The 19,212-nt window shown below is 37.1% G+C and overlaps 1 protein-coding gene across 1 annotated transcript; it reads right to left on the minus strand.

The window, feature by feature from the left end:
- Positions 1 to 7,412: 7,412 nt before the first annotated feature.
- On the minus strand, positions 7,413 to 10,132 carry LOC149813814 (ACT domain-containing protein ACR10-like). Its single transcript, XM_089991515.1, has 5 exons — positions 9,816 to 10,132; positions 9,502 to 9,723; positions 9,300 to 9,405; positions 7,995 to 8,595; positions 7,413 to 7,680 (listed from the first exon to the last, which is right to left on the minus strand). The coding sequence occupies exons 1-5, from the start codon at positions 9,970 to 9,972 to the stop codon at positions 7,558 to 7,560; spliced, it is 1,209 nt and encodes a 402-aa protein (XP_089847641.1). The 5' UTR covers positions 9,973 to 10,132; the 3' UTR covers positions 7,413 to 7,557.
- Between the last annotated feature and the right edge of the window lie 9,080 nt (positions 10,133 to 19,212).

Below are 19,212 nucleotides of genomic sequence, written 5' to 3' on the forward strand. Positions count from 1 at the left end.
CTCCCATAGAAGTATAAATTACAATACTTGAAAGACTTTCACCCTATATTTTTCATAAAGCAGATTAGGCTTTCTATTATGGGAAAGGACAACTGATCAGTCAAAGGATTCAGAGAGGGTGTTGTGTGTTCTCTCTGGAACACAAATTCATGTGTTTCGGTGTGTACGGAGGAATATCTTGGGACCCACAATAATTCATATGCCAATGTTGCTCATGACGACTTTATAATAAAATAACATATAAAAAAGGTAGATACGCTTTTGACTGAAATATCCTCTCGTAAGATAGATATGTATTGGACGAAAATGTTCTCTTGCTCCCCGTAAATAGATTTGCACGTTCCGCTTTTATTTTTAGCTTGTGTTACAACACATGGCCGCCTTCTTGTTTCTGCCTTGTGTTAGATAGAAAACTTTTTCGGGTTCGTTCCTACCTCATGGAGATAACTATAAATCGAACGACTGGTTCAATCATTGGTGGGCATCATAGGGGGATTTGTTCACCATCTCTTTTTACAGTCTTCTCTTCTTCTTCATTTTCGTTAGGTAGTATGGAAAAAAACAATGACGCATAAACATTCCAACAAGTAACATTAAAGCGTGGTGAGTACCTTTCCATGTCATCATGCTATTGTTGAAGAACGTATGTCATCGTGAGTGTCATTAAGGCATTGTTTTGTTATTGCTGGTAGATTTTATCGTTTCAATGGTTGGAAACTTGAAGATATTTATAAGGCGGTGGGATCTATTGACAAGAATGCTTGGTTACAGATGCGAGCAACGGCCTCTACCCCATCCGGTATTGTTCATTCACTCAGTATATGTAATATAACGCAAATCGCGGTTGTAGTAACATGTATATCGATTTATGAGATATTGTTTTGTTTGTTAATTTTGATTTGTAATATATTATGCTGAATTGTTGTATATCGATTTGTAAGATATTATGTGTTTTCTAGTGTCGATTTATGAGATATTGTTTTGTTTGTGAATATCAATTTGTAATATATTATGCTGAATTGCCATATATCGATTTGTAAGATATTATGTATTTTCTAGTGTTGATTTGTGTGATATTATTTTGTTTGTTAATACTGATTTGTAATTTATTATGCTGAAATTGCCATATATCGATTTGTAAGATATTATATTGATTTGTCGTATACCGATTTATAATATATTATGTTGAATTATCATATATTGATTTGTAAGATATTATGTATTTTCTAGTGTCGATTTATGAGATATGGTTTTTTTTGTTAATATCAATTTGTAAGCTATTATATTGAATTGTTGTATCGATTTGTAATATATTATGCTCAATTACTGTATATCAATTTGTAAGATATTATGTGTTTTCTAGTATCGATTTTTATGATATTTATAGTATGATTTCTATTATACAATTACAACAAAGAATTATAACATTACAACAAAGAATTATCGATTTACAACAAAGAATTATAGAATTACAATAAAGAATTATTGATTTACAACAAAGAATTATAGAATTACAACAAAGAATTATAGAATGCTAAATATTACAACGATTTACACTAATGAAAGTTAAATGCTACAACTATTTTGTAGTTGAAGAATCCACACGTGATTCCTGTGTTGCATTGCTTACTTTTGAATTGAACTGAGTCTATCATAAAATAGAACAGTATCAGACACTAGATTAAGTTCAACAAGAAATGTAAATATCCTCCGAAAATTGTTACATACCAAAAGACTTGTCAAATTCATGCCATCGTTCCACTTAAATAGGTCGGAAGGATTACGGGTTCCAACGTTGTAGTGCACGTCTGTAGGGTATTGTTGCATGTTAGAAATTACACAAGTTAGATATTGATAAGTTGCATGTAATATAATTTACATGGGAAGCAATATATTGTATTACATAAACAACCTGCAATCCTCCTGACCTGTTTAAGTGGAACGATGGCATGAGTTTGATAAGTCTTTTGGTATGTAACAATTTTGGGAAGATGTTTGCATTTCTTATTGAACTTAATGTAGTGTCTGATATTGTTCTGTTTCATGATAGACTCAGTTCAATTCAAAAGTGAGTAACGCAATACAGAAATCGCGTGTGGATTCTTCAACTACAAAATAGTTATAGCATTTAACTTTCATTAGTGTAAATCGTTGTAATGTTTAGCATTCTATAATTCTTTGTTGTAATTCTATAATTCTTTGTTGTAAATCAATAATTCTTTATTGTAATTCTATAATTCTTTGTTGTAAATCGATAATTCTTTGTTGTAATGTTATAATTTTTTGTTGTAATTCTACAATAAAAATCATACTATAAATATCATAAAAATCGATACTAGAAAAGACATAATATCTTACAAATCGATATACAACAATTGAGCATAATATATTACAAATCGATACGGCAATTCAACATAATAGCTTACAAATCGATATTAACAAACAAAACCATATCTCACAAATCGATACTAAAAAATACATAATATCTTACAAATCGCTATACGACAATTCATCATAATATATTACAAATCGGTATATAGCAATTTAGGATAATATCTTACAAATCGATATACGACAATTCAATATAATATATTACAAATCGATATTAACAACCAAAATAATATCTCACAAATTGACACTAGAAAACACATAATATCTTACAAATCAATATATGGTAATTCAACATAATATATTACAAATCGATATTAACAAACAAAATAATATATCACAAAAATTGATATAATATCCTATAAATTTATAGTAGACATCGTGTTAGGAAGCAATATCTGTAAATCGATGATAAAATATCATAAAATTGAAAGAGAAAATCCTATTAATAGCTTAAAATCGATATTAAGAATAAGCATACAAATCGATATTAAAAATTGATTTATAATACATTACGCAATATTATATCAATTTATAAGATGTGTCGATTTGCATGATATTTGTATTATAATTTTGAAATGTGTGCCTACAAAATTTATATTGTTACGATTTGCGCGCTTGAGGTGATGATTTGCGTATTCAAAACACGTGTGCCAGGTGCGTAATTTTGGTTTATGGATCAATATAAATTTTATACAGTCTTACAAAATTTGTATACATAGTTTACAAAATCTGTTACAAATGTCTGTACACAACAAATTTGTTATGTTCGGGAAATTGAATGTTGAACCAAAAATTGCTCTCTCTCTCTCTCAGCAGTAAAACGTAACCCTCTTCACGTTATCCTTGAGAACATGTAGACGTTTAAAACAACTTTCTCTTATTTCTGGGGGCCTCACGTCCTTCGTTGCTTTCTAGGTAATCTTGTAGGTTGGGTTTTTGTATCTTTCGTAATTAGAAAACCCATCAATTTTTTGCATAGTTCTGTGCAGAATCTAGGTATATCAGTCTGAAAAAAAAATGAAAGTCAAACCAATATATAAATGTAGTCACCAATAATATTGGATAATAAGACATGTTTAAGTATACAACATACAATGGTGAATTCTTATTCTCGTCCATAGTATATTGCTTTAATATACTTCATTACAAAGATGCCACAATCGATGCTATTATTTTGTAAAGGAGCATCCTCTGCGACGTGAAGCCTCCACGGGCCAATGATAACACCCAACATGTCTCTGAAAAATCCAACCTGTGGTTTATGCAAAAGCAAGTAAATTCTGGGCCACGGTATAAGATACGGTAATCTTATAGATAGAAACTTATCAAATGCACAATGTCACGGTCTACACCAACGTTAAAGTCCAAGGAGTTGTATAACCATATTTTTTGTTTTCGTACATCCAACACATATAAGACCCAAAGCTTTTTCGATTGCCACAATGTAGGAATCAATATCTGCAAATCGATTATAAAATATCTTACAAAATCGATATGAAAATGCGTATTGATAGTATAAAAATTGATGTTAAAAATCAGCATATAAATCGATATTAAAAATCAAAATAATATTTTAAATTGATATTAGGAATCAACATAAAAATCAATATTAAGAATCAGAACAATATCTTAAATTGATATGAAAATTCCTATTGATAGCTTAAAAATAGATATTAAGAATCAACATAGAAATCGATAGTAAGAATATAAATAATATCTTGAATTGATATTAAGAATTAACATAGATTCTTATACAAACTCAATATATGCCTACAGAAACACGATTCTTTGGACTTATTTACTATCCGAACAAAATTTGAACTAAATCTAACTTGCTCTGATACTATTTTTGTAACACTCCGAAAACTTAGACTTAAAATTTCACTAAAACAATTTAAAATTTTGAAATGCAGCGGAAGCGGAAGTCACTGCCAAAATTTTTGCTAACTGCCAGAGGATTTGAGAACGCTTAGCGAAAGTGCTGTCGAAATCGTCACGTCCAAAAGCAGAATTAAAAACTCACTGAAGAAGAGCTGGCCAAATTTTTACTGCCAAAACGAGGTATATACTCGTAGAGCTCATTTGGATCTTTGTATGAATTTTCATATACGAGTAGAACTCATTTGGTCCTTCGAATGAAATTTTAGAACCTCTTATCTTTCTCCTTATAAACACTTACAATTTCTTTTACATACTAAAATGCATTGATTATGTCAAAATTTTGGTTCATTTATACTCTCAGGAGAGGTTTTGTCAAAAATTTTGAAATAACTTTTGAATTTTTCATACTAAAATAGGGCGGCCTGAGTTTAAAATCCCATTACTTATGTTTCTTTCACAAAGTTCTTTTAACACAAATTAAAAAAATAAATAAATGGGTTCATCTCGAGCCGATTCCAGGCATATGTTGTTCAAGCTCGGCCAGCCCAAGCTCGGCTCAAACCCGGCTTCCATGCATCCTTAGTGGTCATGCTCAATGTTGTCAGGTATCGGCCCTGAATCATTGAGCTGCCAATTCAGCTGTATCGGCTGATACCGATACTCAGCTGAATTGTTCTGTATCGGCCCAAAAATAATAAACACATGTTAAAATCATTAAAATAATATTAAAAAAAATATATTTGATATTTTTTTACATTTATTAAAAAATAATCAACGCACCGACACTGTACTGACTTATGCCGATCTACTGATTGGGAACCAGCTCAAAATTCATATGCTGAAGCAAAACCGTAAGGGATACAATTGCTTCCAGCATTGCAAATTGGTCACCAAAACACTTACGTGGTCCTCCACTGAAAGGAATAAACCAAGAAAAGTGCTTTATCTTTTAGATCATGCACTTCGCCAACAATATGCAGTTGGTATGATGAAGGAAATATAAATCCAAGGATAACATTTGAAAGGAGAAGGGAGCTTCATGAAGATGAAAGTCTGTAGTTACAAGTGAGCAGGACATTTTTTTAACATGTAACTGACACAAACACATGGATTATGGTAGCTAACAAATAAAGTGCTTGATTTGCAAGGGTAGAAGAATACAATCATTTCATCAGTGCGATGTAATGTACCTGAAATCGGTGTTTGTTTCATAAGGAACTGGGCCATCCAAGTATAATATTTCATGTATATATTCTTCTGCTCTTTCCCAGACCTTTATAAAAAAAATCACAATAACTGAATAAAAATGACTAAAGATTGAAAAGTAATAATATAGAAACAAGTCAATAATGGCTTAGTTGTTAAAAGCGGTAGGAGAAAGACCCTTAAATGGCTTAGTTATCAAAGGCGGTAGGTGGAGCCTAGGCGAAAGACCCCTAAAAGGCTTAGTGGGGACCAAGGATAGAGGGGGCCAGGTTAGTGGATGAAGAAAAAGAAGAGGAAACAACAAAACTAAGAAAAAAAATAGAAGGGAAAAGAAAAGAAGAGGAAGAAGATGGTGGAAAAAAGAGGAAAAGATGAATAAAAATAAAAGAACAGTAGGAGAAAGAAGAAAAGAACAAAAAATGAAGAAAAGACTTTTCTCGCAACCATGACCAGAGAGAACAAAATGGGGGAAGGACTAGCCATTCCCCTTTATATTTGCCCTAAAAGGTGTGAAAACCGGTCAAACCGAGCCTATATCCCAATCAGAATTTAAAATAAAAACATGGATTCAAATCTGGATTAAATATTTGACGGCATCCGATCCATTTTCAGCTCAACAACAACAACAACTACACCTTCATCCCAAAACAATTGGGGTCGGCGATATGAACCAACAAAGAAAATCATTTTGGGTCTTTCACATGAATCCTTCTCCTCCAATCATTTCTATCCAATGCCATGTCCTCGGTGAGGTTCAAAGCATTCATATCCTTTCCTATCACCTCCATCCATGTCTTCCTAGGCCTACCCCGACCTCTTTTAAGACGTGTTCCCACAGCCTAAGCGGGGACAGCCTGCATGCCCTAGTTGAGAAAATTAAGATGAAAAAAAATAATATGACTATAATCTAACATCATTAAATATCTTGGGATCAAATGTGATCTTCCTGGATGATAAAGGCAGTTTATCTTAGCAGCAGGGCCTCAGATTTCACATCAGGGCCCATCCCTCAGGCTTGGAAAGGAAAAAAAACAGACCAATTGTATAGGACTACAAACTAAATTTGCATATACTTGGAACACACATTTATAAGGCATGAAGAAAAGAACATATAATGTTGAAAGACACTTGCAGGATGGTATTGTTTTTGACATGGGTAAAGAAGCAAACAATGACTCTTGTAAACAAAGCCTGAGTGGGCAATGAGATCGTTAAAACCAGGCTTGAACTCATTTCTCTTAAAAATGAGCTGGGCTCGAGCTTAGGCGTAGGTGAGATGTGTCTGTGCTGTTAAATACAAATTTATATCCATAAATAATGACTTGGTGGTTCATTCATTGATTCCCACAGTCCTATTTTGCAAGAATAGTACAGTCATTTTCCATTATTAAAATTAGAATGGTTGGAGTATCCTTGCGACATAGCACTTAGTTTGTTTTTCATGGGAGGTGGGAGACATTAAGCCACATTGCCTTATTGAACCCACAATTACTAGAAGCGCCTTCCTAGGGGATCGGGGGAAGCGTGTTTCTTAAGTGGGAAGCGCCACTTTTCCCCAAAGAGAAACTCACATCTTATTTGTGGGAAGCATACTTCACACTTGCTTCTCAAATTGCTTCCATTTTGTATTTCTTTCGTTTCCCACTTGCTTCTCTTGTGTTTCACCCTCGCTTTCTCGTTTTTTTGTGTTTTTCATGTTATTATTTATTTTATTTTTTCGCTTCCTGCAGGTTTCTCCCTTATTTCCTCCATGTTTCCTTCTCATTTCTTTTTTATATTCTCACACAATTCTACAATCGCTTTCACAACAAATCCTGCTTCACGCTTCATGCTACTTTTTAACACTCACTTCCCCGCTTTCACTTTACACACAGCTCTCGTATCCATTTCGCTTCCTGGTAACTATGGTTGGTCCCTTGGACAGGCAGTTGCAATTGTACAAAAAATACACACACATTGCACTATATACACACGTAGCCATTATGTTACATCTCTATCTGCATGAACTTCTCAACGATTCCCCAACATCAGTCCCGCAACCATAGTTTCTATATCCAGCCTTGCACTTCTGAGGTTGACTTAATACCATCCCATCAACATTTTCCTCACCTCCTCCTCAATCTTCTTTCCATGGCCATCATCTAGGAGGATTCTGTAGACCTCCCACTCTCGATTGCCAATCATGTGTCTCCCGATTTCAGCCTGGGATGGTGTATTAGGAGATTAGTATGGAAAGCATAAGATGAAAAGAAAGAGCAGGGACCTTATTTGAAACAACTTATGATTCTTGGCACAAGTTTAAACACCCATTAGTAGCAGCGCTTTTTTAAGCACTGGTAGGACATCATTGTATGCTATTTTGTGCAAAAACAAGTATCCAATGCTTAAAACAATGGCATCTTCACAAGTACACCTTGCACAACAAGGTGCAGCCACAATAAAGATGCTTCAAATGGGGTATGTGTTGACATGTTCAGCAAACAGAGAAAGAAAGAGTAAGGGAAAAGAAGACATACAGAGAAGATGCATATCTTGAGCTTTGTGAGAGCAAGGGTGATATCATAGAATACCAATGGCCGACCCCGGCCAGATAATTCGACCACATTGGCAACCAGAAGCTCCACATCAGGCCCTCTACTCACCACCTTCACTTGTAGAGGCTGAAGCACCTCTGTCCGCAACCTGGAACACAAAGCCTTCTGCTTCTCCGAATCAGTGATCTTCTTCCCATCTGCCTGCATTATGAACAACTCTACCTCACACTTACCATGCTCATTTGAAGTAAACCTCCCGTAACGCACTTGTATATTGCAATCCTTCATAGTCCTCATGGTGTCATACAGGAGGCCTTTATGATCAAAACAGAGGATCTGAACAACCGTGTGAGACGGGCTAATTGAATTATCTATGGTAATCGAAACAATAGCATCTGCACTCCGATTTCTGTTGAATGTTTCTTCAGTGATTGAAGATGAGAAAATAGATGAAGAGGCTTGTTGGCAAATGCCCATCTCTGGACCAACCAATTCCAATTCACAACTTATCATGTATCCTCCCAAAGCGCTTCTTAGGTGATCACATGTTTCAGCCCTCCTCCTTTCTGTGTGGAGCAATTCCCTGCCAAAAACAGAAACTTAAGCATGAAAACTTAATCCAACCATATGGCACCTGCATGCATGAGTGTCATGCTTGTTTATCAACCGTTGCTTTGGCATTCGAGTTTGGTTAAAATACAATTATATCCAGAAAACACGACAGCCACTGTATCTCTAACACTAGATGACATGAATTGAGATCTATAAGGATCTCTTTTCAACAAACTCAAAATACAAACATCATAAGGAAGACCATTTGTAATTATTCAAACTTGATTGCAAAAGAAAAGTTCGGAAAAAAACCGTTGAGGTCCTCCTTGCCCACCCCCAGCTTTGACCTTACGGTAAGGGATGCCACCCGTAGGTTTTGAACTTGTGATGTCCCATCAACTTGGTGAAATTTGCACCAGATGAGCGGAGCCCTTGCGGGAGACAGCTACAGTTTCTTTAACATTCTATTTGGCATGGATTGAGAAGCACGACATTAAGATCCCCTCTCTAAGAGGTCAATGAACTCAAATACCCACATCATAAAGAAGCCCATTTGAGCATCAAATTAATTTTTTTCAGATAGATCCAGGGGCACAAAAGAGAGAGGGCAGTCATAGCCTCTTTAGCATCATATACGACTTGGCTAAGGTAGCATGACAAGATTCTTAAAGAGCCGCAAAACCATATGCCTAAACAGGATAAAATGTCCATGGATTGTAAAGAAAGAGGCCAAACCTGCTATCTGTTACAAAGAAGAGATCCATAACCGTCCCATCTGGAGTAGTTGAGACCTTCACTTTTCTGATGGAGAGCTCAAGCTCACAGAGAGCCTGGCTAACATCTGCTCTCGGATTGAAACAAACAGGGTAAACAACAAAACGAGCAAAAGAAAAAACTAAGAAAAGAAGAACCAACAGACAACAAAACACAAGATTACCATGCAGAAGACCCCTCCGGTCCAAGGAACAGAGCTTCAGCATGTAAACTTCCGACGGTTTCGCCGGAATTTCTTGCCGGAGATACAGAGAAGTGGCCGACGAGCACGAAGGGCACGCGGACAAGAGGCGCTTCTTCAGATTGCTCCACCTTACAGGCCGCCCGAGAGGCCAGGGAACCACCCAGAAAACCAAGTAACACCATTTCCCGTCGGTCGAAACGTCTAAGAACAACACCAACAAATCCCTTTTTTATAAAAAAACCGACCGATTTTGGGATACCCACAAAGAAGAAAACCGAGTAAAAAAAAGTCACCTCCTCGAGTAATGCTCAAGCCAAATTGCAGAATTATACTGCAGAGATCGCATCCAAGTCCAGTTTTGTCCGGGCAATTGACGGTGACGATGGTGGGATCTCCTTCCTTGCGGCCATTTCTAATGAGAACTACGTCTTCGTCGGGCTGAATCCCCATGTTGGTCACCGTTCTTTTGTTCCTTCTAACTGGAAAATCTCCGAAATTCTCGATTTTTGCCTTGTATCGAGCACCATCATCGTTGTTTTCTTCCGAGGGGGAGGCAAGGAAACGAAAAACGGGAGTTTCGAGCGTTAAGAGCCTCCCATCAAAGGGGGAGCGAAGCAGTTTCTGTCTCTGTCTCTCAGGTCTCAATATATACATTCACTAGGGATCTGATCATGTTCGGCATCCTCAGAGGTTGGTGATATTGAATCTCAACCGTTGATCCTACCTCAACGCGGATACGTTCACCCCGCTCTGACAGCACCTCACGGCCTGCTGCCGTTGGGATCGACTAGTGAGTTTACCATGCTATTGCTCCGTTTAATCAACGGTGGAGAATCAATATCAGGACACTGTGGTGACATAACATTAGCTGTCTTCTTGGTTGATCTTTTCAACTCTCTTCTTTATAAAAAAAAAAGGAAAAAAGAAAAAAAAATCCTAACCGTTTGTTATTGCTCTTGGTCTTGATTTTGGGAGTGAATAAAGAAAAATCAGGCACATGGCAGTTTGATATTTTCAACCATATGATGTTACAAAATTTGTATTTTAAAGGTTGATTTATTTGGGGGAAAAATTACTTTGTTGATTTATTTGGGGGAAAAATTACTTTGTTTGTATATCAAAGGCAACTTGTTCAGTGAAGAGTGATGATGAGGTTGGAAAGGATTTCATCATCAGGAATATGATGGGATCCATTTACACTCAAATCTAGCCGTCCAACCAACGGTTATGATAAGTCCATATTCTCGCTTTGATATGGACTGATGCTGGCCATCCAAATACATCAAGTGCACAGCTAAGATCAACATAGATAACCTAACATCATATGTGAGAGATTGGATCCTTTTTTGTTATGTCCTTGTCCAACCAACTGCATATGCATCAAGCAAGAGTTGAATCAGACAACTGGTTTGGTTATGATCAGGCTATGTTAACCAGTTTCACAAATCTCTAGTTCTTGGGAAATTGTAGATCATAAAAATCCAACAATAGATCAAAATTTAAAATTTTGATTTTTGAGAAAATATTGAGAAATATTTACATTAAAAGTTAAAATATGAAACTATAGAAACATGAAATTTGTTTTTGTCATATTAATATGATGATAAAATTCAATATTATTAAAGCTAATGATATTTTGAGAATATATTGTTTTTAAAAAATGATGACTTTTGGCAATATTACAATGCATTGCAATATTTTCAAAATGTTACAGATCTGATTGGTCCATATGCAGAGAGAGAGAGAGAGAGAGTCCCAACAACCATGGGTAAGTTGGATTGATCAAGCAAGAGTTGAATCAGATGGTTGGTTCAGTTATGGTCACGCTGTCAATCAATTTCACAAATCTCTCACTCTTGAAATTGTAGATCATGAAAATCCAACAATAGATTAAAATTTAAAATTTTGACTTTTGACAAAATATTGAGAAATATCCACAAATTAAAAGTAAAAAATATATGAAAGTATAAAAACATGAAAATTGTTTTTGATGTATTAATATGATGGTAAAATTCAATATTATCAGTGAATGATATTTTGAGAATATCCTGTTTTTAAAAAATGATGCCTTTTGGCAATATTACAATGCATCAAAATATTTTTTTAAATATTAGAGATCTGATTGATTGGGGAGTATCCCCAACTTGACTCCATATGTACGCTGAGAGAGAGAGAGAGAGACCCAAGAATCAAGGGTAAGTTGGATTGAAATAGAGAATTCAACAGATTGGATGTGTCAGGTACAGGGATGGCAGTGGACCGGGGGACAACTGGGCTCCGCCTCGCCTCGCCCCGTTTGGACCAGGGATGAAGGGCATGAGACGGGCATGAAGGCGGGGACTTAAGCTTTTCCCGCCCCGCCCCACCCCACCCCATCCCATCCCCAATCCTTTATGGGATGACTATAGACGAAGGGGAAACGGGGCCCGCCTCGCCCCTGTTTGGACCGGGGATGAAGGACATGAAACGAGGATGAAGGTTCGGATTTTGAAACGGGGCGGGGGTGGAGACCCTATCCCCCGCCCCCATCCACTGCCATCCCTAGTCAGGTATTTGACCAAATCCAAATCAGTTTGGTCAGATTCGGTGGAATAGGTGGCATCCGGTTAATAGTTAGATTCAGATTCGGTATGCAATTATAAATCCAAATCCAACAGATAATCTGACCTAATTACACATCCAATTAGCTACTTGGATTGGAATTTGATTTGCCTTTTCTCATCTCATCATGCTCTAAATCCAATTGGGTTGGCTATAGGGATGCCTGCATCTGAACCAAATCCAATCCGTTTGCATCCTTAATTGAATTTCTCTAGATGTGGGTACAACTTGATGTATGACACAAGTTTGCAACTTGTGTGATCTTTTTTTTTTTCTTTTACTACAGGGCACAAGGACACATTTTTCAAATTTTTAATCAATAAAAACATTGTCATTAAAATATGAAACTATTAATAAATATTAACATAGTGCTTCTATGTCTTCGGAGTCTAGTGATTCTAGTTCCCCCTAAATATGGACCCTAAGCAGAATGTTACAGTGACATGTAGCTTAGAACATCTACTTCTGGGCCATCCAGTAAATCTGGAAAGCTCTCTTTTGGGTAAACCCTTGGTCAAAATCATCCATCTCTCTGCTAGCCAATGTTAAAATTTGTTTGCTTGGTGAATCGGTTTCTTAAAAAAAAACTAGGAATCAAATTGATTCTGTTCATTTGTGAATCAACAATTTTTTACCATCAAATGATGTGTCATTTGAATATAAAAATTATTAAAAAAAAATATTAATTTTGTTTAACCCCCTTAAAAGAATATTAAAAAACTCATCTTAATTGGCCCTTGTAGAATCACTGTTGGGCAGATTCGATCCGAATTGTCCGATTCAGGCTGATTCTGACCGATTTTAATAACATTGCTGCTAGCTAACAAGTTATCCGGCCAAAAATGCTTAAATAGGTGCTCCGCGTGGTTGGTAAGAGCTGTCAGTGCAGGTCTCCCTGTGGTAGGAGGTTGCAGGTTCAAAACTCCAGTGTTACCTAAAATAACAACTGGTGGGGGTCTGCCTAATTAGGGATGGTAGTGGACTGGGGCGGGGGCAGGGGACAAGGACTCCACCCCGCCCTGTCTCAAAATTCTGCCCTCTATCTTTGCCTCCATTCCCACAAGGGTTTTGATTTTAACCTTCATTTCCATTTCATGTCCTCCATCCCCAGCTCAAAAGGGATGAGGCTGGGTGGAGCCCTGTTCATCCTCCATTCACTACCATCTCTAAAGGCATTTTAGTTATTTTACTAACGGAGATCGGGGACGAGATGAAGGGCGAAGTTTATCTCCACATGGTTTTTTATTTTAACCTTCATCCCTGCCCCCATCCCCATTTCATGTCTTTCATTCTCGGTCCAAACGGGGCAAGGCGTGGCAGAGCTCAATTTTGTTCGAGTCCATTGCCATCCTTATGCCTAACCTTGGCTTGCCTTTCGAAAAAAAAAAAAAAAACTTAAATAGGTGCTACTAAAACACCTAGAGCTCTAAACACTTGATTAATTGGGTCAAGTTGAAGGATGTTAAGAGTTTGATACCAGGAGTGGGTGTCCTTTGTGCCACTGGGACAAAACCAATGGAAAATTATCCACTCGTCTAGTGTTATACCACAGATACCAACACATGTCTAGGGACACCATAAAAGAATATCCAAACTATAGCAGTGGTTTCTCTGTGTAATGCATCATCTGCTCATACATGAAGTCTTTTAACTTGATCCTTTAGGATCATGCCACGTGGCATCTTAGACCCTCTACTATGTCAGACTGACCATCACCATTTCTTTAATTCCATGTTGAGAAAAGGTTCAAGAGTCCATCAAGTGATCTCAGTTTTTCCACACAACATACAAATGGCTAAGGTGAAAAACCCATACATGAATTGAAACACCCCATTTTTTTCTAAGGTAAAAAAGACCCCAAATTTTATCCCATGAATTTTTACAAGCAGAATGAGCCAAAGGGGATAAGCTTCAAAAACTAATGCCATCCCTACAGTTGCTAAGTGCTTATCTTATTCGATATGAATCCAAAGAATCTCATGTTTCTTCAAAAAAATCCAAGAAGACCCATTTCATTTCTTTGGGTGGGGGCATCTGCACCAATGTTGTTGTCAGTATAAGTATCGGCCCTGAATGGTTTGGCCAACCATTCAGGTGAATCGGCCCGATACCGATTCTCAAGTGAATCGTTTTGAATCGGGTAAAAAATAATTAAACAATATTTCATGTCAATCAGAACGTAACACATGTTAAAACTATTAAAATAATATTAATAAATTAATTTTAAGCAATTTTATATTTATTAAAAAGTAGCCAATTCAGGTTAGCATCATATCGATTTTCTGCTGATACGAATCGGCCGACACAGGCCGATACTGACAACATTGATCTGCACTAATCCAAAAGATCATGCTCTAAAATCCACCTTCAGGTCGCCTCTGGCAATTATAAGTCCACCGCTCAATTCAAAGGTAATTGTGGGACTGGTCATGCTTCTTCGGGTCGCAGACATGGTCCACGTCGATTTTGACCCGGAATCGAAAGTGGAGCGGAAATCCGGTGTGAACCTATACCAATTGATAGTGATCTTTTGGTGGCTAATTAACTGAACATGCTTTCTCTTTAATCAAAAGAAACATCACACATGGTGACAAATATCGCAAGATTTATGAAAAATCTAGCGAGAAATTGCTTAAAAGTTTAAAATGGCAATTTCTTGCGAGATTTTCAAAGTATAGTGAGATTTGTGAAAAAACAAAAATATCGGGATTTAAACATGATATTTACGTTTTAAAAGGCTATTTATCATGAAAAAACCATGTAGTTTTATTTTTAAATATTTTTTATTAATATTTTCTTATAAAAAGTTTTTTTTAGAATTTTTTAATTTATTTTTTATTGCCAAAATTAAAAAATAGAAAGAGAGATAGGGGTTGTTGCATCGATTGTAAGGTTATACCAGGAGAAAGTGTAGCTACACAACATAGAGTCTTAATTTTAGATCTTAGAATTAGACAATGCCGCAAAAGGGATAGACATAGGATAGATCCTAGAATTAAGTGGTGGGCACTGAAAGGAGCTAAACAAGGAATGTTTGTAGAGCAGGTAGTTAAGGAAGTTGATTGGTGTCTCAAGGAGGATTCAGAATCAATGTGGAATAAGATAGCGGGTGGTATGAGAAAAGTAGCTAAGGAGGTATTGGGTGAGTCTAAAGGCGGTGCACCACTAGGTAAGGATACATCATGGTGGAACGAGGATGTCAAATTAGCTATTAAGGTTAAAAGAGAGTGTTATAGAAATCTAAGTAAGAGTCGTGATAATGAGAATTTGGAGAAGTATATGATAGCAAAGAAGGAAGCTAAAAAAGTTGTTCGAAACGCGAGGGCTAAGGTATATAAGGAGGTTTATGACAAGTTGGATACCAAAGAAGGCGAGAAGGATATTTATAGGCTTGCAAAGATGAGAGATAGGAAATCGAAGGATTTGGGTATGGTTAGATGTATCAAAGATGAAACGCAAAGGGTTTTAGTCAAAGATGAGGAGATTAAGGAGAGATGGAAAGATTATTTTGATAAGCTATTTAATGATAGTCATGCTCAAGATCTTGGAGACTTCTCCATTCCTTTTCATGAGATAAATCGTGACTTCATGCGCAAGATTCAAAAGAAAGAAATTGCAGAGGCTTTGAAGAAAATGAAATCAAGAAGGGCAGTTGGCCCAGATGGTATACCTATCGAGGCTTGGAAATGCTTGGGAGAGAAAGGTTTAGAATGGTTGACAAATCTTTTTAACTTGATTTGGCGAACAAATAAGATGCCTAATGAGTGGAGGAAGAGTACTTTGGTGCCTTTATATAAGAATAAGGGTGATATACAAGATTGCACAAACTATCGTGGTATAAAACTCATGAGTCATACTATGAAACTTTGGGAGAGGGTGATTGAGTCTAGGTTGAGGAAGGTTGTCATGATATCGGAGAATCAATTTGGTTTTATGCCTGGAAGATCAACTATGGAAGCTATACATCTTCTTAGACAACTTATTGAAAGATATAGAGAGAGGAACAAAGATTTGCATATGGTTTTTATTGATTTAGAGAAGGCATACGATAGAGTACCTAGGGACGTTCTCTGGTGGACAATGATGAAGAAAGGTGTTTCTCTCAAGTACATTAGTATAATTAAAGATATGTATGAAGGAGTAGTAACCAATGTCCGCACTTGTGGAGGGGTGACAACCAATTTTCCGATAACGGTTGGGTTACATCAAGGATCTGCTTTAAGCCCTTTCCTATTTGCGATAGTGATGGATGAGCTTACGAGATCAATTCAAGAAAATGTACCGTGGTGTATGTTGTTTGCTGATGATATTGTTTTGATTGATGAGTCTAGAGCTGGGGTTAATGCTAAGTTAGAATTATGGAGACAGACATTGGAAGCTAGAGGTTTTAAGTTGAGTAAGAGTAAGACTGAATATATGGAATGTCGGTTTAGTAAGCAACGAAGTAGTGATGGGAGTGTAGTGAAGCTTGGTGAGCAAGATATACCGGTGAATGATTATTTCAAATATTTGGGATCCATCATTCAAAAGTATGGAGAAATTGATGGAGATGTAAATCATAGGATAAAGGTTGGGTGGATGAAATGGAAAAGTGCTACTGGAGTGCTGTGCGATCGTAGAATGCCATTGCGGTTGAAGGGAAAGTTTTATAGGACGACTATTAGACCCGCTTTACTATATGGTACGGAATGTTGGGCTGCCAAGAGACATCATATTCAAAAAATGAGTGTAGCTGAGATGCGGATGCTTAGATGGATGTGTGGAAATACAATAAAAGATAAGATTCAGAACGAAGAGATACGTAAGAAGGTAGGTGTTGCACCCATTGAAAATAAGATGCGAGAGAATCGTTTACGGTGGTTTGGACATATTCGGCGAAGGCCTAATGATGCTCCAGTTAGAAGGTTGGAGAAATGGGAAAATATATTAGTTAAAAGAGGTCGGGGTAGGCCTAGGAAGACTTGGATGGAGATGATAGGAAAGGATATGAATGCTTTGAACCTCACCGAGGACATGGCGTTGGATAGAAATGATTGGAGGAAAAGGATTCATGTGGAAGACCCAAAATGAATTTCTTTTTTGGTTCATATCGCTGACCCCAATTGTTTTGGGATGAAGGCGTAGTTGTTGTTGTTGTTGTTGTTGTTGTTGCCAAAATTTTGCCAAAAAATGCGAGATTTATGAAAAAATTTCAATTTCTCAAAAGTTTTTGAAAAATAAGATTTTTCCGTTTTTAACGTTTGTCCTATGACATCACATTCCAAGATTTTTTTTTTTTTGTCAAAAGCAATTCCAAGCTTTTGAGTTGTTCCCTTTCAACCTTTCTTGTCAAAGAGTTTGGAATTGGAAGTGTAGGGCAGTGGGGGATCATCAAGAATTGCATGCCAATTTTGTGATGAAAGAGAGGGAGAATGTAATGACCATATTAATTAATCAATTGAAGTTGATTTTTCATTATTTTATGATTGCTTTTGTTCTTGGGGTATATAACCATGGTCCCCTTTTGTTAGCTTGTCTCTTCTGTGATAGCAGACGCGGCTCCGAAAAACCCAAGCGTTAGGATGCCAACGGGCTCGGAATAACCCGATCCTGACCCATACTGGATCCAAGAGGATCCGGTTTGGTAATAAACAAGGTGGTTTAATTAAGAATTTGGGTCAGACTCATAGGTTTTGGTTGGACACATAGGCTTCCTATGGGAGGTTGGGACAGACATGTGTCTGGACCGAGTACTAGCATACCAGAGTTGGGTCTGGTTCGGATCCAAACAAGTCTTGTCCGGGCCTATGACACCCCTAACCGGATGCTCGCACATCGAGCTTGTGGGAGATACGACAACATCATATTAATAAAAGTTTAAAACGGAAAAATAACAAATTTAATGCATTTCCATATTAAGGGCCCACACGTTCTCTGTTTCCTCGACTCGACCCCAGCCTATTTAAAAAAAAAAAAATTGGGTTACTAATAAAGGGTTTACGGTGGTTTGGATACATTCGACGAAGGCCTAATGATGCTCCAGTTAGAAGGATGGAGAAATGAGAAAATATATTAGTTAAAAGAGGTCGGGGTAGGCCTAGGAAGACATGGATGGAGGTGATAAGAAAGGATATGAATGCTTTGAACCTCACCAAGGACATGACATTGGATAGAAATGAATGGAGGAGAAGGATTCATGTGAAAGACTCATAATGATTTTCTTTGTTGGTTCATATCGCCGGCCCCAATTGTTTTGGGATGAAGGCATAGTTGTTGTTGTTACTAATAAAGGGTACGTCACCAGTTGGACGTTGCAGTCAGGGGTCTGTCCGACCCCAGCCTGTCCATCCTTTTAGGCAAACAGCCAGTGCACGTCTCCCTGGTGGGACGTTGCAGGTTGGGGTCTGTCCGACCCCAGTCTGCTTATTTTCTTTAAAGCAAACAGCAGCGCGCACCATCCTGTAACGTCCCACCAGGGAGACGTGCACTGGCTGTTTGCCTAAAAGGTTGATAAGGTCATGCTGAACATGAGCGTTTTTGCTCATGCCCACATCGTGGCCATCCGATTTGCATTTTAAAAAGCTCAAAAGTCAACAAAACCACGTGGCATTCATCCAAAATGCAAACAGACGGCCACGATGTGGGCATGAGAAAAAATGCTCATGTTCAGCATGACCTGATCTGCTTCCCAGGTATGGTATTGAATATTTTATCAAGAAATGCATGGGAACGTCATACTCATGACAAGGGTAAGAACCACCATATGATAAGTTCATGTTTTTTGAAAAGTGCATGATAATGAAAAATGCAAATGCTTGTACAAGAGCTTTATGTTCGGAAGAGCCTTTGTGGTAGCACATGAGTACTTGTGATAATGTGTACATATGTAGGATTAAAAAACCAAAAAGGGTTATAAATACACTTAAATTTATAAACTTGATATACATAGACTCATAATCTAAATTAATGCTCGGCTGGTTTAAAAGCACCAGAGCACACTAGATGGGTTAAATGAATGAACTAAATTAATTTAACTACCATATTTGTGTAATCTGTAACACAAAAGAGAGCACTCATGAGTTATCCTGAGGTACTTGGGCTTTTTGGAGC

This window comes from Nuphar pumila, chromosome 16, assembly GCF_984573655.1.
Source record: "Nuphar pumila chromosome 16, dmNupPumi1.hap1.1, whole genome shotgun sequence".
Taxonomy (NCBI): domain Eukaryota; kingdom Viridiplantae; phylum Streptophyta; class Magnoliopsida; order Nymphaeales; family Nymphaeaceae; genus Nuphar; species Nuphar pumila.

Bases quoted from the DNA above. Each gene is read 5' to 3' on its own strand.
- LOC149813814 (XM_089991515.1), bottom strand. From the start codon at position 9,972: ATGGGGATTCAGCCCGACGAAGACGTAGTTCTCATTAGAAATGGCCGC. The intron at 9,406-9,501 runs GTAATCTTGTGT...ATCCGAGAGCAG, and splicing joins CCGGAGGGGTCTTCTGCATG to ATGTTAGCCAGGCTCTCTGT. The intron at 8,596-9,299 runs GTTTGGCCTCTT...TGTTTTTGGCAG, and splicing joins TTCTTTGTAACAGATAGCAG to GGAATTGCTCCACACAGAAA.